The sequence below is a fragment of the Bubalus kerabau genome, chromosome 1, assembly GCF_029407905.1.
Source record: "Bubalus kerabau isolate K-KA32 ecotype Philippines breed swamp buffalo chromosome 1, PCC_UOA_SB_1v2, whole genome shotgun sequence".
NCBI classification, from domain to species: domain Eukaryota; kingdom Metazoa; phylum Chordata; class Mammalia; order Artiodactyla; family Bovidae; genus Bubalus; species Bubalus kerabau.
In genome coordinates this window covers 53,441,348-53,468,231 of record NC_073624.1, presented here as the reverse complement: position 1 = coordinate 53,468,231, position 26,884 = coordinate 53,441,348, and the positions used below count along the sequence as shown (strand labels likewise).

At 34.9% G+C, this 26,884-nt stretch overlaps 1 protein-coding gene across 2 annotated transcripts in view; it reads left to right on the top strand.

Moving 5' to 3' along the window:
* The window catches only part of WASHC4 (WASH complex subunit 4), a 57,589-nt gene extending 31,801 nt beyond the window's left edge, over window positions 1–25,788 (top strand). For both annotated transcript variants that reach the window (XM_055574894.1, XM_055574895.1), the window contains 13 exons: window positions 1,107–1,275; window positions 1,935–2,089; window positions 4,546–4,620; window positions 4,874–4,978; window positions 7,177–7,311; window positions 9,290–9,398; window positions 13,902–13,968; window positions 14,455–14,541; window positions 17,199–17,346; window positions 20,135–20,231; window positions 20,841–21,037; window positions 21,368–21,467; window positions 23,379–25,788. In XM_055574894.1, coding sequence (XP_055430869.1) covers window positions 1,107–1,275; window positions 1,935–2,089; window positions 4,546–4,620; window positions 4,874–4,978; window positions 7,177–7,311; window positions 9,290–9,398; window positions 13,902–13,968; window positions 14,455–14,541; window positions 17,199–17,346; window positions 20,135–20,231; window positions 20,841–21,037; window positions 21,368–21,467; window positions 23,379–23,446 — 1,512 coding nt within the window. In that variant the 3' untranslated portion in view covers window positions 23,447–25,788. The remainder of the gene's footprint in view (window positions 1–1,106; window positions 1,276–1,934; window positions 2,090–4,545; window positions 4,621–4,873; window positions 4,979–7,176; window positions 7,312–9,289; window positions 9,399–13,901; window positions 13,969–14,454; window positions 14,542–17,198; window positions 17,347–20,134; window positions 20,232–20,840; window positions 21,038–21,367; window positions 21,468–23,378) is intronic.
* The last annotated feature ends 1,096 nt before the right edge of the window (window positions 25,789–26,884 follow it).

Sequence of the window (26,884 nt, the reverse complement as noted above, 5' to 3'; positions counted from 1 at the left end):
AAGCTTAAGATGTGTTTGGAAGGCAGTGTTTGGAAAACCTTTTTGGGTTGAAGCAGACTTCCACAAATTTATGATTCTTACTTACAAATCACTGTCTAGAACAAAGGAACTGTCACTATTGTGCTAAATTGGTCTTTAATTCCTAATTTTTTGTATAGAAATCCAGATTCGGAATTTGGATTTTTTTTTTTTTTTTACTTTAGTAAGTAGTATATTTGAATTTGAAGTCCTATTCATTAGAAGAAGGCAAATGCAAAATTGCTTTGAATATTGTCTGCTGCTCATGGTAATACAGTTAAGACAGCCATCAATGTTGAATTTCATTTTGAGAGCTAATGACTGAAATCTTTTATATTTAAACATAAACCCTGTTTCTTGTGTAACAATTAAATGCATCTCTCCTTGTTCTAATGAAGTGTGTGTTGTAAACACTGCTATCTTTAAAACTATTTTCAGCCAGCAGTATTTTTATATGGAGGGAGGAATTAAAAATGAGTAAGTTTTACAATATAAACCTTACTCAGGGTTGATAAAAATGTGAGATTTTTAATATAATTTATCATGCTGAATATTCATATTTAGAAAATAAGGTACATGTCTTGGTCAGTATTTGGAACCCCATGTTACACCAGAAAAGATGATTAATTTCACTGCTGTTAACTCAGTGAGTTTTGTGGTTTTTTAATAATTTTATATGGAAGCATTTAAAAATTTTTCTCTTGTATGTTCTCAGGATCTTTCTTCTTTGTTCTGGTTTATATAAATTTTATGCTTCATGTTTTATATTCATGTTCCTTGTGGTGAAACTACCAGACATTAGCTTTTGATTTTTTTTGCAAGGGTATTATACTTAAAATACTAATGAACTCATCTGACTGCTTCCTGGTTAAAAAAAAGTCATTGATTTAAAATGGATAGCAAAATAATTTCACTTTCCCAGTGAAACAATATTTTACCAGGGAACATTTAGGTTGACAGTGTGACAGATTTTTTCATCATTGTACTGAGTATAAAGCTCTCCACATTGAGAACGTGGACATCTAGAAGAATCATACAATTGGAATATCATTTTGAAAATTATAAGATATCAGTTCTTTTCTGAATAGCATTTGCTGGACAAGTTGTGCAAAGAAATTGAGAAGGACCTGCGACTTTCTGTGCATACTCATTTAAAGCTGGATGACAGAAACCCTTTCAAAGTTGGCATGAAAGACCTGGCCCTTTTTTTCTCTCTGAATCCAATTCGGTTTTTCAATCGTTTCATTGACATTCGAGGTGAGTGTTCTGGTTTTCTTCTTAGGGTCATATTCTATATATGTTTGCTCTGTTAAAAGAACAAATTACAAAAACGAAACCTTGAGAAAAATCTTTCTTTGTATTAGTCCATTTATTCTTGAATTCTTTTTTGTTTCTTCATTTTTGTTTTCCTAGCAGCTTATTTTATTATTTAAAGAACAGTTTTTGGCTCTCAGTCTTATCTTTTTAATTAAATCATTTATTATTATTATTTTTGGTTGCACTGGGTCTTTGTTGCTGTTTGTGGGCCTTCTCTAATTGCAACAAGTAGGGACTTCTCATTGTAGTGCGTGGGCTGCTCCTTGTGGTGGCTTCTCTTGTAAAGCGCAGGCTGTCGGTGCACATGGCTCAGCAGGTGCAGCCTGTGGACTCTAGAGCACAGCCTCATTAGTTGTGGTGCTCGGGCTTAGTTGCTCCACGGCATGTGAAATCTTCTGACCACGGATTGAACCCATGTCCTCTGTGTTGGCGGGCAAATTCTTATCCATTGCACCACCAGGAAAGTCCCATTCCTAGCACCTTATTTTAAAAGAAGAAATTTAATGTTCAAAGACAAGTTGTTTTTAGTGTCATTTTTCTTCCTTTCCTACGGTTATCATGAAGCAAAAAAAGTTTTGATTTTTTTGTTTGTTTTGAAGCTTATGTAACTCACTACCTAGACAAGACTTTTTACAATCTAACGACAGTAGCTCTTCATGACTGGGCTACTTACAGCGAAATGAGAAATTTAGCTACTCAGCGTTACGGATTGGTTATGACAGAGGCCCATCTTCCTAGTCAGACTTTGGAACAGGTATAGTATAAAATGTTCTTAGTATAGTCTAATGGTAGCTTAATAGTATTTCTCTTAAGACAATTTTTAAAAAAAATTTATTTAGTTTGTGTTTATATTTCAAAGTTGAAAGTGAAAATATTTGCTATGTATAAAAACCTCATAGTTGAGAAGAATAAAAAATTAGTGCTGATTTGCTTTATGAAAGAATTTATCACATGCTTCCAAATGTTTATACTTCACTTTTGTTGAAATTTTGGTACATACATAAATTTATGTATAGCTTTTCAGAAACAAATGTAGGATAGTGAGGTGACTTTTGCTGAACTTTTACAAGTTTAGTCAAGGTCACAGTTAAGAATTTTAAACTAGATATAATATATGTGCTTTAATATCTTAGAAAAATGGTTAAATTTATAAAATTGTATTTGTTTTTAAATTGAGTGCAAAATATTTAGCTTTATTAATTCAGTAAGCTAATTTACAATATGGTTATATCTCAGGAGTGCAAAGATTTGTTTTCAGTTAATTTGCATGTAATTCTTTCTAAGCTAATCCAGATGTAATATTTACTAAAATCCATTAATTCAGTTCCAAAATTTGAAGATCATAATTTTTCATTCGTCTTACTGCATATATATGGGCCAGTTCCAGGATCAGTTTGTATATCCTTTCATTCACTTATTTAAAAAATTAATATTTATCAAAAATTTGCTAGACACTACACGGTGTTGCTGGAGAGGGTTGCCATTTCATTCTCCAGGGGTCTTCCTGACTCAGGGATTGAACCCATTGACTGCTTTGTAGTCAGACTCTTTACCACTGAGTCTCCTGTGAAGCCCTCAGTATGTTTAGGGATACAAAAATAAATAGAAACAGTCTTAGCTCATGTACCTGTAGCCTAGTGGAAGAAAAATAATGAGTAAATAAATTTTTAGATTAAAATGCAAGAAAATTTATAATAAAAACTTAATCAAAGGGGTGTTTTGATATTACTTTGAGCCCCAATTAGAAAAGCTATGGAATAGTTTACATGATACCATTCATTAGATATTACAGTAATCACTAAAGAAGGAAGGATTCTTATTAGGTAACTTGTATATTAAAGGTACATATGGGTGAGCTCAGCCGCTCAGTCGTGTCCTACACTTTACGAACCCATGGGTTATAGCCCACCAGGCTCCCCTGTCCATGGAATTTTCCAGGCAAGAATACTGGAGTGGGTTGCAATTTCTTTCTCCAGGGGATCTTCCTGACCCTGGAATCAAACCTGCATCTCCTGCATTGACAGGAGGATTCTTTACCACTGAGTCATCTGAGAAGTCCTTATATTCAGGGTCTAGTATAATTAAAAGAAGCATAAAGATTTGGAATTAGACTTTCTAAAATCCCTGGGTTCTGCCTCTTCTAGCACTTTGACTTTGCAGAACTCTCTTAGTTTCATTTTCTTCAGCTGTGGAATTTATTTTTTTCCTCCTTTTTAAAATTTTTTAAATTATGAAAGTATAGTAACACATTTATAAGAGACTTAGAAAATACAGTACAAAGTTACATATAGTCCACTATACAATTATTTTTTTAAGTAGATAAATTAAGATTTTTAGTTGGAGTTTCTTTATCAGACTCAAAAATTAATAAAATGAATAGAAAAGTAGAAGGATATAGTAGACCTGAAAAACACTATGAATCAATTCAACATAATTAAGATTTATACAGTTTTCACACAATAGCAGGATAGAAATTCTATTTAAGTTCCCATAGACTATAAACCAGGAGGCACTGGAACATATCCAGGGACATAAAACAAGGTGTAAAAATTTCATGGTCTAAAGGTAACTGAAGTCGTACAATGTCTGTTCTCTTATCACTGTGGAATTATGTTAGAAATCAATATCAAAAGGTACTTGAAAGTAGTCCACATATTTTCAAGTGCAGTGTGTCATTTACCAAGAGAGATCTTTAACTTAGCCATTGAAAGCCTCAGTAAAGATAAAAGACTGAAAAAACAGAGGGTGATCAGCTGTGGAATTTAGAAGAATAATATCTTTTTGAGAATTCCATGTAAAGAACCCTGCACAGTGCCTGAAAAATAGTATATACTCTTTTAGAGATCACCACATATTCTGGCTGCCTTTTAGAATCTGGCTGTTAATTTACTTTCAAAAGAATATAGAAGAAAATCCTAGGGAAGACAAATATTCTCAGAAGTGGTAGGGAAATGATGTGAGTCATGGATCTTTGAAGTTTTAACTTTTCCTATCTACACAAAAGGTATAACAGTCAGATTTCCCCAAGCAGTTAGTCTTGTTTGTGTGTGTCAGAAACCTATTCTAACCTTTGGTTGTATGTTTTCTGTAGTTCTTTAAAATAACTTAAAAATATTGGGTGACTTAATGTCAGCAGTAAGTTATTATTATTGATAAGTTTGATTATTTTAAACTAATGATAATAGAACTTATATGTGGATTGTTTTATAGGGCCTGGATGTCTTGGAAATTATGAGAAACATTCATATATTTGTATCTCGATACCTCTATAATCTCAACAATCAAGTGAGTAAATAAAAATTTTTTTATTGTGGGTGGGTATATAGTAGGAAAGGCTGAGAGGCAAAGAATTGATTCTTAGCAGTGAAAGTTAGTAAAATAAAGGAAACAATGATTGTTTAGAGATCTTGTTTATTTCTTTGCTTTGACTGTATTATCTTCTTGAATGACTTTCCAATTATCTCTAATAAAATAGAGTTCTAAAATTCTTAGATTAACTGACCAGTGTTTGCTATGGTTTGTGTTTGTTTTATTACAGATTTTTATTGAACGAACAAGTAATAACAAACATTTGAACACTATTAATATTCGGCATATTGCTAATTCAATTCGAACACATGGCACGGGAATCATGAATACAACAGTAAGAACCTTCAGGGAGGGGGTGTTGTACAGATGTTTGGTGCTGTTTAATTTGGAAGTTTAAAAATCGTTTTTTCATTGAATATTCTGATAAATACACATTATTACCTGTTCATATTATACCTGAATTTTCCATTTTTCTGTTGTAATTGAAGTATCTGGCACTGAAGTTGTGTAAGATGGAAATGGAAGCTTTGTGATTCAAAAGGCACTTTAGAATGTCTTACCATCAGAAGATCATTATAAATAACATTGGAGATTTGAAGACATCAGCATAAATATTTATATCTGTGTGGATTGTCTGATAGTCTCTGAAAAGTTGTTTTTGAAAGCAAATCATTGATAGTTTATTTAATATCAGTCCCTGGTGGCTCTGCCACCAGGCAAAGAATCTACCTGTAATGCAGAAGACCCAGGTTTGATCCCTGGGTTGGGAAGATCCCCTGAGAAGGAAATGGCAACCCACTCCAGTATTCTTGCCTGGAGAATCCCATGGACAGAGGAGCCTGGAGGGCTATGGTCCATAGGGTCGCAGAGAGTCAGACACGACTGAGCCACTAACACTTAACACTTGCATGCTCTTTTTCGGGGGAGGGTACTTACTTATTAGTTATTTGATACCCTTAAAAATAGCAATTTGCTAAAAATACCTCAAATCTTCCTAAATATGGGCAGTCATGTAAGAGACTGAATCATTTGAGCTTATATGTTGTTTTTCCTCTGTTGGAAAAAGAGAAATCTTTAAATTTACCTGCTTTTCAGGTCACGGTTTCTCCTTAAGGAAAGAAGAATGTGAATGTTTAAATAGTACAGTACTATTAGGCATATCTGGGAGTAAGGGAATAAGGAAAAGTTACATGACTGGAAGGTTGCAAAGGACCATTTTCAGTATAGTGGAGAAGATGTATTTGAGCTGATAAGTAACATGGTTGGAGCTCTTTGTTAGTGGTTACCAGTAGAAAAATGAGACATGGATGGAGTTTGAGATTTCAAGTCAGGAGTCATCTGCATAGAGATTTCAAGTCAGGAGTCATCTGCATAGAGATTTCATTTCAGGATCAAACTCTTCTTTGACCTCATCTATCAACCATTCATGTAACAGATTTAATTATGCCTGTATTTTATGTGTCTCAGGCACTGTGCTGGGTGCTGAGATGAGAAAACCAGACATTTCTTGCTTTCGTTGTAATTGTACTCTGGCGGGAGAAACAGCTGTTAATCAGTTAACCACACTAATAAATGTAAATTCCTGATGTCTGGTGATGATGAGCTGAGCACTGAAACAATAAGATCAGAGACTGGCAGATTTACCCACTATTAAGATGGGTAATAATCTAAGAGCTACTACAACTGAGGAGATCAAGAAAAAGCAGTGTTTAAAGCTGCAAGAAAAGTTCTGAGAAAGCACCCACTTCTATAACTGGGTGATGAAGACTTTTAGTTAACATGGGCATATATATGCCAAAATAATTGGTAATATTTGAAGGTGGTGGGGATGGAAATTAATGCAAGGCTTTTATCTGTGGGTCAGAATTAATCTTGTTTTGACTTTAATCGTAGCTTAAACCCTACTTTTTCAGTGTTTTCTAAGTCTCGATCAGGGCCTTTTAATCCATTCTCAAAACACCTACAGTTCTCATTTTACAGGTTAGTGCAGTTGAGATTTCCTAGTTTATTTAACGTATACTTGTCTTAAAATGCCTGTCACTCCCACTGGAATACACTTGATGATGACAAGGGCAATGTCTAGCATGAGAGCAGGTACATTGTCTTGCACATAAGAGGTGCTCAAAATATTTATGGGTAAATAATTGAATGTTTACTATCTTCCTTTAGGAAAGGTCAGAGAGCTCCATGTTTTTTACTTTAGTATCAGTTCATTCATGCAGATTGGTAATAATCTCCTGAGTGTGGTTTATGACAAAACCTAGCGTGTTGGCAAATCTGGTTTATGATTCTCACTATAGCTCTTAGTCATATTATTATGTGAATATTTTTTCCATTTTTTAATTCTTTTTTTTGTGTCATAAAAATATTTAAGAGGAGCTTTTAGAAAGTTCTATAAACTTTGGCAATAAAAACTTCATTTATTTAAGCATTTCAGGTCCAAAATGAATTAGACTTTATAAATGGATTATTTTATTTAGTAGTACTGATTTGAAATTAATTTTTATGTTTTTTCCAATTTTAATTTTATAGGTCAATTTCACCTACCAGTTTTTGAAAAAGAAGTTCTATATATTTAGCCAATTTATGTATGATGAACATATCAAATCCAGATTGATTAAAGATATTCGGTTTTTCAGGGAAATCAAGGACCAAAATGATCATAAGGTATTTTACATGTTCTTTTGAAAAGGTGGTTTGATTCAACTATTGAATATATTGACATACCTTACATTGCTGTGCTTTACTTCATTGGGCTTCTTAGGTGGTGTATTTTTTAACAAATTGAAGGTTTGTGGCAAACCTGCATTTTCAGATGATGGTTACCTTTTTTAGCAGCAAAGTATTTTTAAATTAAGACATGTGCATTATTTTTTTTTATATGTAATGCTATTGAATACTTAATAGACTAAGTACAGTGAAAACGTAACTTGTGAATTACACTGGGAAACCATAAATTAACGTGACTCACTTTATTGCAGTATTTGCCTTGTTGCAGGGTCTTGAACCAAACCGTCAGTATCTTCAGCGTTTGCCTATATAGCAAATGTTTATGCTGAAATTCATTATGAGTTACTCTATTAGGGATTTTGTTTTCTTTTTTATTTTTCACATAACTCCCTGGTTTGGCTTCCAGTTTTCTGTATTTTCCCTTCTAATTTCTTACCCTTTGCATTCTCTGTAAGTGAAAGTGTAAGGAAAAAGTAAATGATGAATGTAACCAGGTATTACTTTTCTTCATTTTAAAATAATGCAAAAGCAGAACGTGCTCATTTTGAAACATTTAAACAATGTATTGTTTAACATTTAAACTAAATGTTCTCCTTCATTTCTGTTTTCTCCCAATTCCATTTTCTGGGGGCAGTTGCTATTAACAGTGTCATGTGACGTCTTCCAGATGTCTGTGTGATAAACATGTATTTGTGCATTACAAATACTGCTTTTTCCCTTAACAAAAACGGACTAATACTCAACATACTGTTTTGCAGTGTGCTTATCACGTCAGCACCTATAGATCTACCTCATTCTTCTGCAGAGTTGATAGTAAAGATGCATACTGTAACTCCTTAACCTCCTACTGAGAAATAGTTATTCAGTAGCTTCTGATTTCTCTGTGTACCAACAGTGCTACAGATAACATCCTTGCATATCTATCTCAGTGTAAGGGACTGTTTTTGAAAGATTCCTTGAAGCGGAAAAGGGCAAAGAATATGATTATTTAAATTTTTGATACATGTTGCCAAGTCCTCTAAAAGTACTGCACCAGTTGACAATCCCACCAATAATTGATAAAAATGCTATTTTACTTTTGCCCTCTGGACTGAATTTTCCCGTAGTGAAGTGAATTCTAAGTGTTTACCGTACAGAGGCTGCATATAGAGCCATGTGGATAGAGAAACCAGCAGGCTTGGATGGATTTTATGTTTGATTTGCCACATCCAAACCTGTTTTTATTACTCTTCTTAAGCATCACCTAGTTCTAGCCCTCTTATATATTAGTTGTTCATTCTTTTCAGTATCAGAGCAGCAAAATAATTAATAAAATTACAGATCAGTTATCAGGAAATAACTCATTTTTATTGAATCAGAAATTAATGTTCAGAGAAATAAATGGTGTGGTTGTTGTATAAGAATTGTTTCCATTTGTTATTGTATAAAATGAATGATTGAAAAAAAATTGACTAAGACTTGAAAAACCTTTTTTTAATCGGTGATGGCAGCTAGAAATTTTAGTTCAGCTGATGTGCATTACTTGGGAAGGAGTGTGTTTTTATGTAAGCCCCTAATACTTTTCAGCCCATGGAAACTTACCACAAATCTCTGAACAGATGTTTCTAGGAAGCATTGATTTCTTTTATCTATCTGATAGAGCAGTTGGAAGACTAATATTGGTAATGGGAAATCTAAGTTTGGTGGCATTCATAATTATTCCCTTTAATATAAAAATATTTAATTTATATTAACCTTGAATATTGGTAGTTTTTGTGCGATATATAATTTTTTTGTCATTAAATTCAGTAATTATTTTTTTGAACACAATGGAAATGCAAAATTAGAACAGTGATATTGGTATGATTGATTTGGTAGATATTTTATGTTTTAGGAGTCTTTATTAATAATGGCAGTCTTCAAATTTTCTCTCTAGTATCCTTTTGAAAGAGCAGAAAAATTCAATCGAGGCATCAGAAAACTTGGAATAACCCCAGAGGGACAAAGCTACCTTGATCAGTTCAGGCAGCTCATCAGCCAAATTGGTAAGTTATTGTAAACATGTTGGAAAGTAAAGTACAAATGCCAGGAATCTGTCTGATATATTATAGATATCTCATAGGAATGAACTTTAATATGTGTGTGCCTAAGTTTAGCTTTATTCCACTAGTAAATTCCTTTCCTTACCCAAAGTTTTTGAAGTATGATTGGATGGTTGGTGCACAAATAATTGATAGATAAATAAAATATTTATAAATAAAATAGTATAAATAAATACTTTGTGGATAAATAAAACCTCTTCAGTTAAATTAAAAATATAACTCATCTCAAAGGCCATACTCATAGTAAATAGTCAACTGGTAATTATTTATTGGGTGCCTATTCTTTTCAAGGTCCTGTTTCAGACTTTTAAAAGAGATTCCCTCAGGTTAAGCCTGAATGCAAAGATGTGCGGTGTTAAGGTGAAAAATTATTTAATAATTTTTCTATGCTCCATCATTTTATGTTTATATATAACTTCTTGAGTTGTCCTTCTGCCTTACAAGTAGAACTTGTTTTCTGAAATGTGTAACACTATTTAAAAGGAAGAACTTCACTTAAAAATAATCTAAGATTTAAAAATCTGTATACTTATTTGAGCTGTTCATATGCATTACCTCTATTAATGTCCTCACAGTAACGCTTGAGATAGGCATGTTATCATCTTTTTAAAGATGAAGAAAGAGAAACTCAGAAATAAGTGGTGTTGCTGGGATTTTAACCAGGGTTTTTCTGCTCCAAGTCTGAAGATGTTTTGTATTCTTCACAGTTGCAGACCGCAAGCAGTTCAGTAAATTCTTATTGACTCTGAAACTGAAACTTAGTTGTTCAGTCCTGTCTGACTCTGTGACCCCATGGATGGTAGCCCACCAGTATCCTCTGTCCTTGGGATTCTCCAGGCAAGAATACTGGAGTGGGTTGCCATTTTCTTCTCCAGGGGCTCTTCCCGACCCAGGACTCAAACCTGGGTCTTATGCATTGCAGGCAATTTTTTTACCGCCTGACCCACTGGGGAAGCCATTGTTGACTCTAATTTGGCAAAATTTGGCCTCCTGAGATTCATTGATCCATTGATCAAACATTTATAAAGCCTTTGTTATGCCAGATATTTTTCTTAATGCTGAGAATACAAATAGCCTTTGTTCTCAAGAGGCTTTAAGTTTACTAGTGGGAAAGGTATAATAAACATTTAGTTAGGGAATAAAGTCAGCACTAGCTAAAGTTATATAAATTAATTGGTTTACACATTAAAACTTTCTATTTTGTATTAGTACAAGAACTTAGAGACTTCTATCTTTGTAAATTTTTAATTTTAAACAATTTAATAGTGAGATACTGTCTAGTATTCTTTCATTCATAGTGATGTTTAATGTCATATTAGATTGTAAATTTATGGAGCAATAGTTTTTCACCCTTTTGGAGAATTTGATGAAAATACTGAATTGATTTTCCTCAGAATAATGCCCCTATGCATGTTCTCATACAGTTTTGCATGTAATATACCAGAGGTCAGATGCCCAAAACTAGAGTCCATGGTACTCAAGAGCTGTTTCTTCAGAGCAATGTTGCTTAAAACTTTAAAATTCACACACCAATAAGTTTTTTCCCCTTGTGAATACTGCTTGTGGTAGTACTTATTTCATGTTTTTACATTTTATAAAAGTTTTGTACTATGAAGTAATCATTAATTCATGAGCTTAGGATGCTAGTCATTTTGCCCCCCAATATACATGAAAATACACATTTTTCCCCAGTACACAAAAAATCATGTCACCTCTGCCCCTGGCATGTATTGCACAGTTGGTGAATATTATCCTTTTCACTTTGTTCCAGTATTTTATTCTTTATTCTTTTCTTAGGAAATATAAGTTCTTTACCTCTGCCTGTAAAAATTGTAATATGCTTTTGAGTCTGTTAACTCTGTTGAGAAAAGGAGTAAGGAATCTAGAGCTGGGAGCAAAATGCGAAGTCTTCTTGTCTAATAACCTGCCTGCTGAATGAATAACCACCACCATTAACATTTATTGAGCATTCGTTATGTGCCAAAGTTATTCTGAGTGCTTTATATGTTCTAACACATGTAAAACTCAATGCTGTGAAGTAAGTATTATATTCATTGATTCCACATATTTATTGAGGACAGTACAGTATTTCTAGGTGCTGGTAATATCTATGACAGTAAACACAGAGTTTAACCCATTATAGCTTAATTTAATAAATGAAGAGACTAAGATACAAAGTTTATAACTTGACCTAGGTTTTGTAGCTAAAAAGCACAGAGTTCAGATTTGAACCCAGTAGTCTAGCTCACAGTAGTACTCTTTACTGCTGCTCCCTATTTGCTTCTCACTAGCATTTTTGCGGAGAAGGCAATGGCAACCCACTCCAGTACTCTTGCCTGGAAAATCCTATGGACGGAGGAGCCTGGTAGGCTGCAGTCCATGGGGTCGCTAAGAGTTGGACACGACTGAGCGACTTCACTTTCACTTTTCACTTTCATGCATTGGAGAAGGAAATGGCAACCCACTTTAGTGTTCTTGCCTGGAGAATCCCAGGGACGGCGGAGCCTGGTGGGCTGCCATCTATGGGGTTGCACAGAGTTGGACATGACTGAAGCGACTTAGCAGCAGCAGCAGCATATTTTGATCAGCCAATTTGGAGGAAAACATTTGGACCAATTTGACGGAAAACAGTCAAACACTATTGATTTCCGTCAAATTGGTCCAATTGTTTTCCTCCAAATTGGCTGATCAAAAAACTAGATACTTCATTTTTCTAAGATGCATATTAAAGCAGCATTTTAACATCATTTCTTGTATTGGGATAAGCCTTGGATTCAGTGATACCTAATTGAAGGTTTTTAATGATATCAGATGAGATAATGTCTGTTAAGTGCATAATTTTATTATTGTAATATATGAAGTACTGACTACTTCTTATCTTTTTGTTTGTTCTTACTCACAAGTATTTTCATTTCATTTGAATAGGAAATGTTGGCTTTAGGGGTGGAGCAGGGAAGAAAACAAAAGCTATATCATAGATCTTGCATTCTAGTTGGGGGAGATACAGACAAAAAGATATGTATCAGTAATAGGTGCTGAGTAAGGTGACATATCATTAAACACTTAATGATTTTAAATGATTTAAATGATATTCAGGGAATGATATAGTTTAATGACATTTAGGGAAAGCTCTAAGTAGGTGACACGTGAGCAGAAACCTAAATAACATGAAGGAATAAACCATGTGCATGCATAGCTAAGGAAAGAGTTTACCAGGAAGAGGTGGTGGTAAATGCAAAAGTTCCGAGTCTGCTTAGCATTTTTGGAAACCAGTTGGGCTGGAATGGAGTTAGTGAAGACCCAGATGGTAGGGTGTGGTATCAGAACAGTTGCAAGGGGCAGAATCAAAGAACCACTAACCTCTATATAAAGGAAACATTGTTGGGGGGTGGCATACTGAAGGTGGAAATAGATCAGGAAACCATTGCATAGTGTATTCTAGGCAAGAACTGCTGGTGGTTTGGAATAGGGTGAGAGCTGTGAAGGTCGGGAAAACTGGTTGAATTCTGGTGACATTTTGAAGGTAGAGCCAGTGTAATTTGCCATTGATTGAAGTATGAGGGAAAGGAGGGCTTCCCTGGTGGTCAGTGGTAAAGAATCCTCCTGCCAATGCAGGAGATGCAGGTTTGATCCACAGTGAGGATCCCCTGGAGAAGGAAATGGCAGCCCACTCCAGTATCCTTGCCTGGGGAATCCCATGGACAGAGGAGCCTGGCGGGCTACAGTCCATGGGGTCACAGAGAGTTGGACACTACTAACTAAACTAAACAATGACATTGAGGGTAAGGAAGGAGGCAGAGATGACTTCACTGGGTTTGGCCTGAGCTACTGGAAGGATAGACTTGTCAGTTTCTGAGGAAGAAAATATAACGGGGGGTGAAGATCTTCAGTTGGAGTTAAACTTCTTAAATTAAAAATTCTTCTTAGACATGGAGATGTAGGCATGGGATTAAAAAAAGCCTAGAGGAATAGTCTTGGTTGGAGATACTAGTTTGGGAGGAATCAAATAAGGATTTATTGATACCACTTGCAGCTGTGTGTGTGTGTGTGTGAGAGAGAGAGAGGGAGAGATAGACATATTATTTAATGTGAGTGAAGAAGCTGTTGATAACAGTAATTTTTAAATGAGTTTTTAAAATGTGCTCAATTTAATGCATTTATCAATTAAAAGTTATTTTTAAAATATTTAATATAGATGGTGTAAGTTTATGTACATTTATATTCAAAGAGTTGGACACTACTGACTGAGCAACAATATTTAAAGTGCACGAATGTGTAACTTTTATTTTTGTGGAGCAAAACGGAAGTAAAATACAGCAAAGTCTCTTGGTTCTTACGAGTCGAAACCTTGTAATTGACTGCTATATATAACTGTATTCCTGATTATTAGAACTTAGAGTTATTTGTATAAACATCTGATTTTTTTGTGTGTATGTGGTTTTTAAGGTAATGCTATGGGCTATGTACGAATGATAAGATCTGGTGGCCTTCATTGTAGCAGCAATGCCATTAGGTATGGATGCAAACATATTTTTGCCTTATTTATGCCATTTAGAAATTTTATGTCATTTAAATCTGTCTTTATTGTAAGTAATATTGTAGAAGGAGCTTTTTTCTTTTGTTGTTGATATATTTTGAGATCAAATATGGAAGAAAACCATTAATCCTACTACTTAAATATTTTTCTCAAATTTTAAATCTGTATTTTTTGAAATTACTTTCTTTTATTGGTGCAGTTTGAAATGTTCTATAGATTACATAATTTGTAAAGATTATAATTTGATGATTATATGTAAATAATTAAAAATGCTGAAATTGAGTTTTGGAACTCAATTGTTCCAAATATAAACTGGTGGTATTAATAATACAAGTGAAATAAATGCAGAGTTCTTTCCAAAGATATTGTTGAAAAATTTAGTCTTACAGTACTGCTTTTATGTCTGTCAATTGCATATATTTAATTTGCTTTAATAAATGCCTTCTAAAATTCTTAACGTAGATTTGTACCTGATCTTGAAGATATTGTAAATTTTGAAGAACTAGTCAAAGAAGAAGGTCTTGCAGAAGAAACGTTAAAAGCAGCAAGGTAATCTAATCTTGGAAAAATAAGTTAAATTTGGAGATTTAAAAACATGTATGTTCATTTAAACATTAAAAACTAGAGGATAACATATAAACTGATATGTCACTGTTTTTATTATGCAAATAATGGTCTTTTTATGGGATGCAATTTTTTTAAAGACTGCAGTATTCTGAGATCTTTCCAACATCACTAAAAGGGATCTTCTAGATGGTGCCCTCAGATACATGTGACTGTTCAACACTTGACATGTGGTTGGTTAGTCCATATTGAAACGTGCTGAAGTATAAAGTTCATAACTAATTTTGAAGATTTAGTGTTTAAAAAAAAATGCCAAATATCTCATTAACAAAATTGGGACTTCCCTGGTGGTCCAGTGGCTAGGACTCCTCACTCCCAATGCAGAGGACCTGAGTTCTATCCCTGGTCAGGAAACTAGATCCCACAAGCCCCGCAACTAAGAGTTCTTGTGCTCCAGCTTAAGACTGGGTGCAGCCAAATAATTTTTAAAAAAGAAGAAATTAAAAAAAAAAGTCATTAACAAAATTCATTTCACCTATTTTTAAAAAATAATTTTATTTACTTATTTATTTTTGGCTGTGCTGCGTCTTTGTTGTAGCTGCTCAACAAAGTAGAGTGAGGGCCACTCTCGAGTTGTGGTGCATGGACTTCTCACTGCGGTGGTTTCCTTGGTGCGGCTCCCAGGCTGTGCAACACAGGCCCAGTAGCTGTAGCTCGTGGGCTTAGTTGCTCCACGGCATGTGGGATCTTCCCGAATCAGACATCAAACCCTTGGCTCCTGCATTGACAGGCGGATTCTTTACCACTGAGCCACCAGAGAAGCCACTTACCTATTTCTTTTTACTCTTTTTTAATATTCCACTTTGCCAGCATGGTTCTAGAATACTGGTCCATCCTTATGTAATCTGGAGCAGTAGTGTCCAGTACAGTGGTCACTACCAAATGTAGCTGTTGAACACTGGAAACAGGGCTAATGGACTAGGGAATTGAAATAAAATCTTTTATTTCATTTAAATTTAAATAGCTAATGACAATCTTATTGAACAGTGCAGATGTATAGACTTTTAAGTAGTGATTTTGGAACACAATTTAAAACTTGAAAAGGCATGCAGAATTATTAAGTATTTAGAAAACCGGGTTTTCTTATTAATAACTATAACAGTTATTGAGTCAGGCATGAAGGGGCACCCTTGGACAAAGTGGAAACAATTTGAATATCAAAAAGAATAATGGTAGAAATTGATCATAATACTGAAGAAGAATCTGTGATACAGTGATAATAAAAGTTGGAGAGACAGAGGGAAAGTTCCTTTTTACAGTGATTGCCAGCTAGTAAATATGAAAGGGATGAGAAAATTTAGGGAAAAAACGAGTTTTGCAACTTCCACTGTAGGACTTGACATCAGACAAAAATCATCAATGAATTCTCAAACATTTTTGGAGAGCAGAGTATTCACTATGAAAACATTGTCTCACAAATTGATTATTAATCATAAAGGGGGAAAAAACACCTTCCCAGTGGAGAGACTGATGTATCCGCCTTACATGCTGACATAGGGCCCCTGATGCAGTGTAATGGCGAGTACCTGTGTTGTGTTCTTGCCTTGATGTTTACTCATCAAGTAAAATAAAGTTTATGGCAGGTGATGTCAGGGAGTTAAGAGGTTATGATAATAAATTGATTCTCTAAATGGACATTAATGTCTTCTGGAGCAGGTATCATAGTTCAAGATAAATGAAGTGCAGTGGTTAAAACGGTTAATAGATGCCTGTTTTCAGGAGGGAGTGGTTAGATAGTTGGACATAGTTGGGTCACATGCATCTCAAAGGAGAGGGATTTCTACCATTTATTGGTGGAGGAATAGTAATTTGAAAGTGATAATAGCCATACATAAGGATGTAGAAGCAGCAGCTAATGTTTCTGAAGGTTGACTCAGTGAATGAGTGAAGGTCGCTCAGGCATGTCTGACTCTTTACGACTTCACGGACTATAGAGTCCATGGAATTCTCCAGGCCGGAATACTGGAGTGGGTAGCCTTTCACTTCTCTAGGGGATCTTCTCAACACAGGGATCAAACCCAGGTCTTCCATGTTGCAGGTAGATTCTTTACCAGCTGAGCCACAAGGGAAGGCCAGGAGTACTGGAGTGAATAGCCTGTCCCTTCAGGGGATCTTCCCGACCCAGGAATCGAACCACGGTCTCCTGCATTGCAGGCTGATTCTTTACCAACTGAGCTATGAGGGAAGCCTGAAGGTTGAGTGGAAACTAGATTTTTGAAAAGGAGATAGATTACAGTTGAAGTCAGGAAGTGTAGGAATGTTAGTGAAGAGAGTTAAGATGAAAAGGAATTTATTTACAATGAAATGGACTTCTGCACAGTTCATTTTGAGAAGAAGAAATACAAAACTCCAGAATTTCAAGAGGCGCTACATGTTCTCTTTTAGGGACTAAACAATGATAAACTTCTGTCCATTAAAAAAAAAGTTCATCCTGTACTCCAAGGAAGTTTAGAGATGTCTTCCAGGAATTCATATTTTTGAGTGCTCTCATCTAAACTAATGAGAGGTGGATTTTAAAAGCTTCCCCTTCCTTTGAGAAAGGAGCCAAATAAATACTTTTTTTCTTTTTTTTTGCATTTTAGGCATTTGGATTCAGTCCTCAGTGATCACACACGAAATTCTGCTGAAGGCACAGAATATTTCAAAATGCTTGTGGATGTTTTTGCTCCAGAATTTCGAAGGCCAAAGAATATACATCTCCGAAATTTCTATATCATTGTTCCCCCTCTGGTGAGTATTTTTAATACACAAAATGAATTTTTTTAAGTATTAATAAATAGATCCAATTATTTTTTTACAGCATGAAATGCACACAGACTGTATTGTTGACTTTTTGGTTGTAGATAAAACTAAATGTGGTCTCAGTGAATGTGGCCTAGAATTTTTACTTCCTAGCTATGCAGAATGAGACTTCTTTATAATTAAGATAGATTCTTATGAGTTAATAACTGCCAGAGGAATCCTAGTGTGATTTAAATTACTTGCATATATTCCATTTTATATATATACCATGTAATCTTTGGACTGAATTATATAGTCATTTTAAGTGATTAATTGTAGACTGTTAAAATATGAAGTGTTTCTTAAAATCATACTATTTAAAGGGACTTCCCAGGTGGTACTAGTGGTAAAGAACCACAGATGGAGCCTGGCAGGCTACAGACCATTGGTCGTAAAGAGTTGGACATGACTGAAGCAACTTAGCATAGCATAGCATATCTCTACTCAGTAGTAAATATTAACATCTAAACTAAATTTTTTGTAATCGTATGTAGTGTGTGCTGCTCTAGATCTGTAGTTGACATCTTAAAAATAACCGCAATTGCAGTATGAAAACAGTTATTACGGTGAGGAAAATGGAGTTAAGAGATTAGAGAGGTATATATTAGGAAAGAGTTATTCTTCTCTAAAGGTTTCTTTAACAAAGCTCCTTCTTAAAAAAATTGTAAAAGAATAGCTCTAAAGTCTAAATATCACTGAGCAGATGTAACTTCTGATTACATCTAACTTTGATCAAGAGCAATAACTTTTTTCATGTTGCTGCCTGAATTAACACATATATTCTAACATCTTATTGTTAGTTGCTCAGTCGTATTCAACTCTTTGCAGCCCCGCGGACTGTAGCCCACCAGGCTCGTCCATGGAATCATCCAGGCAAGAATACTGGAGTGGGTAACCATTCCCTCCTCCAGGGAATCTTCCTGACCCAGGTATTGAACCAGGGTCTCACACATTGCAGGCAGATTCTTTACTGTCTAAGCCATCAGGGGAACCTGAAAGTGAAAGTGTTAGTCGCTGAGTCAAGTCCAGCTCTTTGCGACCCCATGGACTGTAGTCTGCCAACTTAGAACCATTATTATGAATTCAGAGTATCTGATGGCTGTGGACAGCTTTTTTCTTCATGCATTTTCCTTTCTATTGTTTCTTTTTTAAATACATTTATTGTTAATACTCTGTCATAATAATGGTTATACCATGTAGCAAAAATGTCCATATTTATCTGATAAGCACTATCTCTTCATACTCAGATAGTTGTGAGACTGGAGGCAAGTCTATCTTAGTTATATTTCAGTAATAATGTAGTTAACTCACGGTGAATTCTCACCATGGTTCTTTAATTTGAAGCCATAGTAAACAGCAGTGAGGAACCATTTGTGGGTCTGAGGAAGAGTGGAGTTTTGCAGGGCAGCTGTCAAAATTCAGTTAGTGATAGAGAAAACAGGTGGGTTAAGAACACTACAAAGAAGAAAAGTATGGGACACTATTGTTTTTTTGTTTTCATCTAATTTCAGAAAAAACCATGAAATATCTAAGGAAGAAATCTTTAACAAAGATTTTACAAAATGTAGTTCATTGCCAAGTAAGTTTTACAGGCAGAAAAAAAGGTGAAATTTGATAATCTTGTTTCCAGTGTAAGCTTTTGTAGTACTTAGCATATTGTACCACAAGTATTTTTAAACAGGTCTCTCTTTATTCCTGTGCTGTGCTATCGTAGCCCCAAGTGGCCACTTAAATTAGTTAAAATTTTATAAAAAGTTCAGGCACTCAGTCTCACTAGCCACATCTCAAGTGCACAGTGGCCACATGTGGCTGGTGGTTACGGGGCTGGACGCTGTAGATGCACCGCATGTCTGTCATTGTCAGGAGTGTTGCCCTGTAGAGTGTTAGATGGTATTCATTGCTTTTACTGTAATTATTTCATTGGGCCTCCCTGGTGGCTCAGTGGACAAAGAATTTACCTTCAGTGTATTAGACACAGGAGGCATGGGTTCCATCCCTGGGTTGGGATGATCCCCTGGAGAAGGGCATGACAGTCCTCTCCAGTATTCTTGCCTGGAGAATCCCATGGACAGAGGAGCCTGACAGGCTGCAGTCCAGGGGTCATAAAGAGTCAGACACGACTAAAGCAACTGAGCACACATAGTAAGTTTCAGTAAATCTTTGTTGAATAAATGCTGTGATTAGTTAAGGTATTTTACAGGAGCTAAATTTTTAGGGAAGTGCTTTTTGGGGGGAATTTGTTTATCCAAATGACCACTAAGCTTTTTAAGCCAAGAATATGGTAAGAAATACTATTACAGCATGAATTGGGTGGGCAGAACTAAGCATTGCTGTGTTTCAGAGTACTTAAGCTTTTAAGTAAAGCAGACCTACTTTTCTGACTCAGCTTTGCTTTAGATAATGGCTTTTGGCAAGTAAACTTCTCAAGCCTTAATCCCTTCATCTGTAAAATGTGCATGATATTTTAGAATTAATCTTATAACAAGGCACTGTGCTTGGGTTAAGTGGTGATTGAGGGAGTGCTGACATTTAAAGGATTTCGAAAAGAGCCATTATGAGATACTTACACATATTGTGATCTCACCAAGAGGCTTTTTATATGAGGCAAGTGTTTCAAATCAAAAAGGCAGGAACTTAGAAGAGATTCTATTTATAATTTTTGAAATGTCTGTTTGAGGAACTAAATTCTGACTCTTTAGCAAAGTTGTTTCTCTGATATGTTGTTATATCTTTTTAGACCCTCAACTTTGTAGAGCATTCCATTAGTTGCAAGGAGAAGTTGAATAAAAAAAATAAAATTGGAGCTGCCTTTACTGATGATGGCTTTGCCATGGGTAAGCTTAATGAAATTCTTTTCCCATGAATTTTGTGTTTACCTTACAATGAATTTTTTGAAATGTTTGCTTGAGAATAGGTCTGTGTGCTCTGCGTAGATTTGTTTTTCACAAGCTGTGTTTATTTACTGTTTACTTTTTAGCTGGGTCATCTGATTGGTAATACTTGTTTCCCATCATTTGTACTGTTCATGCTCCTTTGGTGTTGCTGATCACTTGGATTAATTATTTAGGCTTTGTTTTTGTTGTAGTTTTACAGTCTGACCATCTTTTATTTAGTTTCTCTGGTTTCCTTGTAGTTTCCTCACTTGTCTGTTTAGCAGTAGAACCACTCTTCTAGCCCTATGTTATCTCCAGGCGATCTGCAGATCTTCACAGCCATATTATTTCTTTTTATCTTCTTGATTGGCTTTTTTTAAAAAAATTTCTTTATAGGATCACATCTTTTTAAGGAGGAATTAAGCCATGTTGCTAAACTTCTTATTTGTGTTGTAAAGTGTAATTGGAAAGAGGATTAATTTTAAAATGGTTAATTTTAAGAATTATTGGTAGAGTAGAATACAGTCTGTGTACACATTGTAATTTGATTTTGGTTTTGCTGATGACTAGGTGTGGCTTACATTCTGAAGCTTTTGGATCAGTACCAGGAATTTGACTCACTTCACTGGTTCCAGTCTGTTAGAGAGAAATACCTGAAGGAGATGAGAGCAGTTGCTAAGCAACAGAATGTACAGTCAACTAGTCAGGATGAAAAACTACTACAAACCATGAATCTCACTCAGAAACGACTGGATGTTTATCTACAGGTAGAGGAGAATAATAGTCAAATCTGGTTTGACTTTTTAATACCCATTACTTCTTGATCACTGAAAAAATGTCAATCATATTGAAACTCCCATTTTAATAGGTGAGATGAATAGTGGTCATAAAGAGTATATTTTTAAATGAATGATACTTGGAAGCCATTTGACCCATATGTTTAAAAATGGATGGATTGCTTAGTTCAGTTTCTGTATTTATGATTTGTACTCACTAGAGCATTTTAGAAAAATGAAGAGATATTAAATATGGTAATTTTGATATTTTGCTAAAATACATATTTTCAACTTTTATTTCTGATATTTTTATTTACTTAGGAATTTGAATTGCTGTATTTCTCACTGAGCAGTGCAAGAATTTTCTTCAGAGCTGACAAGACTGCGGCTGAAGAAAACCAAGAAAAGAAAGAGAAAGAAGGTTAGTGGCTTTTATTTGGAAAGACTAGTAAATCTTTCATCAATAATAGATTTGAATACCCCATTTTATTTAGTCAGACTTTTCTTTTTGAAAAAAATATATAAACCTAGAAATGTCCTTTTTTTTAAAAGTAAAGCCTAAGTGGATCATTTATGAAACTGAAAAGAAATTTAACATGCATTTCATTCTGGAATAACACTTTATTCAGTTCATCTTAATTTAAAATTGTACAAAGTTTGGGTTTTTTCTTTCGCCCTTCAACTGTTAGCAGATGAGAAGGAACAGATTAGAGGAGACTAAATGCTGCTGAGTGTAGAACTGCTGATGACTAGATATTGACTGAATGCCTGGGCCAGGTGACTCAGGAGGCATAAAACAGTCAAGACTGTTTCAGTATCAGAGTGAATAGCCCCTGTGCTCCTCTATAGGCAGACCTTGGAGAATCAGAGCAGTACAGCCATAACTGATGGTCACTGGGGAGAGGATTCTGTCAGATACAATCCATGTGGATGTAAATTCTTCAGTATTTCATATTTAAGGGACCCTCATGATCATTTCTCAGATTTGAAATTTAGCACCAGTTGTTTTCTCTGAAAAATGGTTATTTCCTTTTTCTGTTACGGAAGTTACGCCACTTAGGCTTCCTCTTTGGACGCTCAGAACTACATACAGCAGCTTCACGGGCTTCGTGTTTGCCCTGCTTCCTTTCTTCTTACTCGTATTTATTTCACAGCGATCAAGAATAAAAGAACTTCATGAACTACGATATTTTTATTAATCTTATCAGTTAAATTTTTTAAATATTTCACACTGAAGAGAGATCATTCATTTCTGTAGACCACTTACATCCATTACCCTATTCCCTATTGATAATGTTGCATCAGTATTACTAGCATATGCAAGCATTTTTGGAATCTATACTAAGTAAGTATTGATAATTGTGTGCTTGAAAAATGATTTCAGGCTGTTGCTGGGAAGATAGTATTTATTAAATGAAAAAATACGTATTTACTACTTTTGGGTTCATTTAAAAATAATATTTAGCAGAGTCATCTGGAAGGATCTGAGTCAGTATAATCTAAACTGTGAAGAGTTTAGATTAGTAACTGAACTGTGAGTTCAGTTTAGATTAGAATCTAAGAGTTTAGATTCAGTAGTTCAGTTACTGCATAGGCTGTGCTCAGGCCTGTCATGATGCCAGAACCTTGTCTGCAGGTGGACTGGATGTTTACTTTTAAGGCCTAGAGCATTAAGACAAATGAACATTGCAGTCTCAGGAGAGCTCCTTGCTTTGGCCTGCGGTTCTTTAGGAACTCTCTGGGGTTCGGGGTTAATATGTGTCACCCAGATAGCTGCCCGATGCCTGGGTGGTGGCTCTGCTGTAGGGCTGTTAGCTAAAGGTTGCTCAGAGTTGTCAGAGTTGCTAAATGTATTAGCTAAATAGTTTTGCTCTGTTAATGAAGTATATGCATATGACATTTTGCACAAAAAGCCAGAAATTCATTTTATTATGTTCATAATAAAAAAATCACATTACTGGGAAGGGATTCATTCTGGACAATTTTATATGTGAATTTGCACTCATGTTTTTACCAGTAACAGCGCTACAATTTCCTCACCCACGTGGGGGAACGTGCAGTGTGAAACCAACCCCACTCCAGACACAGTTCTGATGTCTCAACAGTTCCACACCCCGATTACAAACTAGTCAGAACATCACATTTGCAGTATTTAGCCTAGAGTTCTAAAACATCAAGGTAGATAAACTGCATATAATTTGTGATATTAGAGAAGTATTTGGTAGATGCAACATTCTGTTCATATGAAATTTAGCAATATTGTGCTTCTCGATTTTAGTTTGTTTTTTTAAATGAACATAAGTATGTCCATTATTTTTACTCATGCTTTCAGAAGAGACTAAAACAAGCAATGGAGACCTGTCCGACAGCACGGTGTCTGCAGATCCTGTTGTCAAATGATACTGATGGTTTGCGTTTCCCCTGTGAGATCATCAGAATTGTACGTGAAATGGATGTTATAAGCTAATAACAGAGTGTTTCCTGGGCCACATCTCTGGGAAACATTTAGATGCCGCATCTCTCTAAGGCAGAGCTCTAAAGTGAAGTCCATTCTCCATCTAAAAGCTGTACTTTTCGAAGGTTGAGAATGAGATTTAAAGATTAGATTTTTTTCTTGGATAAACTTTAGGCTTGGTGTGCCTGCTTGGGAACCGGTATTTGAAATGAAGTGTTAAAAGGGTTAACCCACATTCCTAAACTGCCGCCTCAGATCTCTTAAAATCTACATGAATGTTTATAATTTGTATTTGCGTAGGTCTTTGATCCGTATTTGTCTCAGTCATTGGAAATTCAGTGCATATACTATGTACAGCCAGTAAATATGTTTAAACAAAAGGAATTGAGCCTGAAATTCATGAAGCATACATATCAATGTTCTTATAAAAGGGATATATGAAGATGGTCTTGACACTAGAGGTGAGGCACTTGTGTATCCTTTATGTACAGTGTGACCTGGTTCATCGTTAATGTCACGTGACTCACAAGAGCTGCTGCTGTCTGGTGAGATATTTTATAACTCGTTTACATTGCTTTGAGAACTTAATTAACCTCCAACAACTGCTTTAAATTTAAGATTTACTTAATACTCAAGATGGAGGAAAATACAGATAAAGCCATAGAGTCCTGCTTGATGCTTTACTTTTGGCTGAAGGCATATACGATACCAGAGAAAACTGAATGAATTCTTACTTCTACATCCAAACTCAGGTTTCTTCTACATTAGGTTCAGTTGAAGTCTTGGTGATGGTTTGGGCAGATTTTTTTTCTTTAAACCAAGTATAATCTAAGAAATCAGATTTAGCACTGTGCAGGCTTTAAAAAAATTACCACTGTGAGAATGAAGTTCTAAATAACGAAATCATTTTACTGATTTAAAAAAGTACAGAAAGATTTAGAGTAAATTTAGTTCTGGACAAGCTATTATTAGCTTTATTTTTGTAAAGATTATATCAGTTAATAGTAAAATGGTTAATAATGGCCTATAATATTTTAATATAATACAATGATACCTTTACAGTGAAAACAAAGTTTGAAACTTTACATGTAATACTAATGTTATTATAGGAAATACTTGATTTTTCCATTGCACTTGCCTATAAAGCATTTCTTTGGGTAAATTTTGTGAGTAATTCTAACGTCGTTTGATTTCCAGCTGTTGGAATGGGTGTACAATGCCCTGTCTGTCCTCATTGATCACAGTCAGGGTAACTTTCCCAGCTCAAGATAAACACTTTCACTTTAAAATTCAGAAGAAACAGAATAGGTAGGAAATGTTTTTTATTGTGTCAACATGACTTACAGAATTATGTACAATGGATGGATTAAAGGCATTTAATATTTGTAATTCATACTAATTGTAGAAATGGCCCTGAAGCATGCTGCATAATTAATAATTTATATTTTCATTGTCATAAATGTTGTTAGTAATGATCTTGCATTTGACTCTATCAAATTGGTCACCATTTCATAGCAACAGTATTATTTTTTTTCTTCTCTAACTTCCCTAAAATCGTTTCCTTTAATAGAAATTCTAATTAGAAGAGAATCAAAGGTTTCTGTCATTTTCCCCACATATGTCAGTTATTTTATCCATACTAGATAGAGGTCACATGCTGACTCCATGGATACCTATGATTATGAAAAATGTGAGAGATCAAGTTTTACCTTTAGTTCAAAATAATGTCACTGCAGACTGGATAAGGTATAATAAATTTACTTATTTGACATCTCTGAAAAAGATGAAGCATATTTAAATGCTGTTAAAGTACAGAGCAACAGGGCTGAGTGTCTCACACCTAAGTTAATGCACACGTTTAGATGATGGTTTTCCTTGCCAATGTATTAATGTTAACATTTTCATTTTTTTCAGACATACTGCAATTTAAAATTTGTGTGAGCATTTGTTGTAAATTCACAGAAAACTTAATGTTCAAATTCTCAGGAATTAAAGACTAACCATAACATTGTCAATTCTAATTAGATTTTATAAAAGATGGTAAGTTTGTTATTTCCCTTAAGTGGGGGCTTTCCTCTCCCCCAGTTCTAAGAGAATACAATATGTATAATAGAACATGAATAAATGCAATTTCCAAAATTTACTTCCTTTGGATGTTTGTTCAGAATTGAATGTCTTAAGCCAGTAGTTCTTACTCTTTCTGGAGTTCCCTTTAATCTAATAGTATGTGGAAATGTCTTTAAATAAATACTTGCAAGCATATAGGCAAGACATTTCAAGTATAAAATTGGTATCGGCTCCTCTGTGTAGTCCAGGTGGACTTTTTGTTCTCTTTCCTTTTTATATCTTTAATCTTTCTGTTGCTTGCTGTTTTCAAATAAAAGAACCCAAATGAGTGTATAATTTTAAATCTTACTCCTGGGAAGGGATCATTAATCTGTGGTGCTGTAGTGCCATTTGCAGTCATGACTTAGACTGGAACAGCATAATAAAGGAGAGCGTTCTAAATACTATGCTGGAGAAGATGTTCTGCTTTTCTCTTCTGAGGTGGTAAATTTGTAAGGTTTTGGGAAAGGTGAGACAATACCATCACATATGTTGTCCTCTTACTTTTTTATGCTGGACTGGCCAAATATAAATGGTGGACTTTAGCCAGTTTTAATAATTTTAGTTCTTTATCCAGCTTAAGTTGCAGAAGTTTCGGACTGATGGTATTCCTTAAGAGATTTAATGCCACATTTTTTTGTTTGTTTTTAGATGTTAGGACAATTAAAAGTTTAGATTGTCACAGATTTCAGTTTTAAAAAAGGGAGTCCAGAATAAGTGGGTCTATTAAGTGAAGTCGTAGAACTGTGCAGTGAACTCGGATGGTGATGACAAATGAGAGTTGTTTATACAGGAATTTCTTATAGGAAAGGTTGATTTGGGCAAGTATATAGATATTTTCCTCTATTGTAATAGTTTGGTTCTTCTTTATCACCTAGTTTACCTAATAGCATTGGTTCCCATGAGTGGAGAACATACTTGGGGAAAACAGGTGAAATTTCTCTCTCAATCCGTGTAGATCTGATGTCATAGTTCTGGAGTCACCTTGTAATGTAAGATCTTTGTGTATTGAAACATTCTCTGGTAATGCAGTCATTATCATTAATGTGGGGGGCCAAAAAGTTAACACTTCTGTACCCAGAATCTCCTGTTTATATAAAGGTGGTAGTATTAAACATTTCAGAATGTGTACAAAAGGTAATAAGGCAATAAAGATGCACTTTTAAGTTGATGTAATTACTGAATATCAGAATCATCAGAGATGAATGCATTGAAACATTTGGAGGTTGCTTTGTCTCTGGTTTTCTGTGTGCTAATATTTAGCAGAAGCATAGATG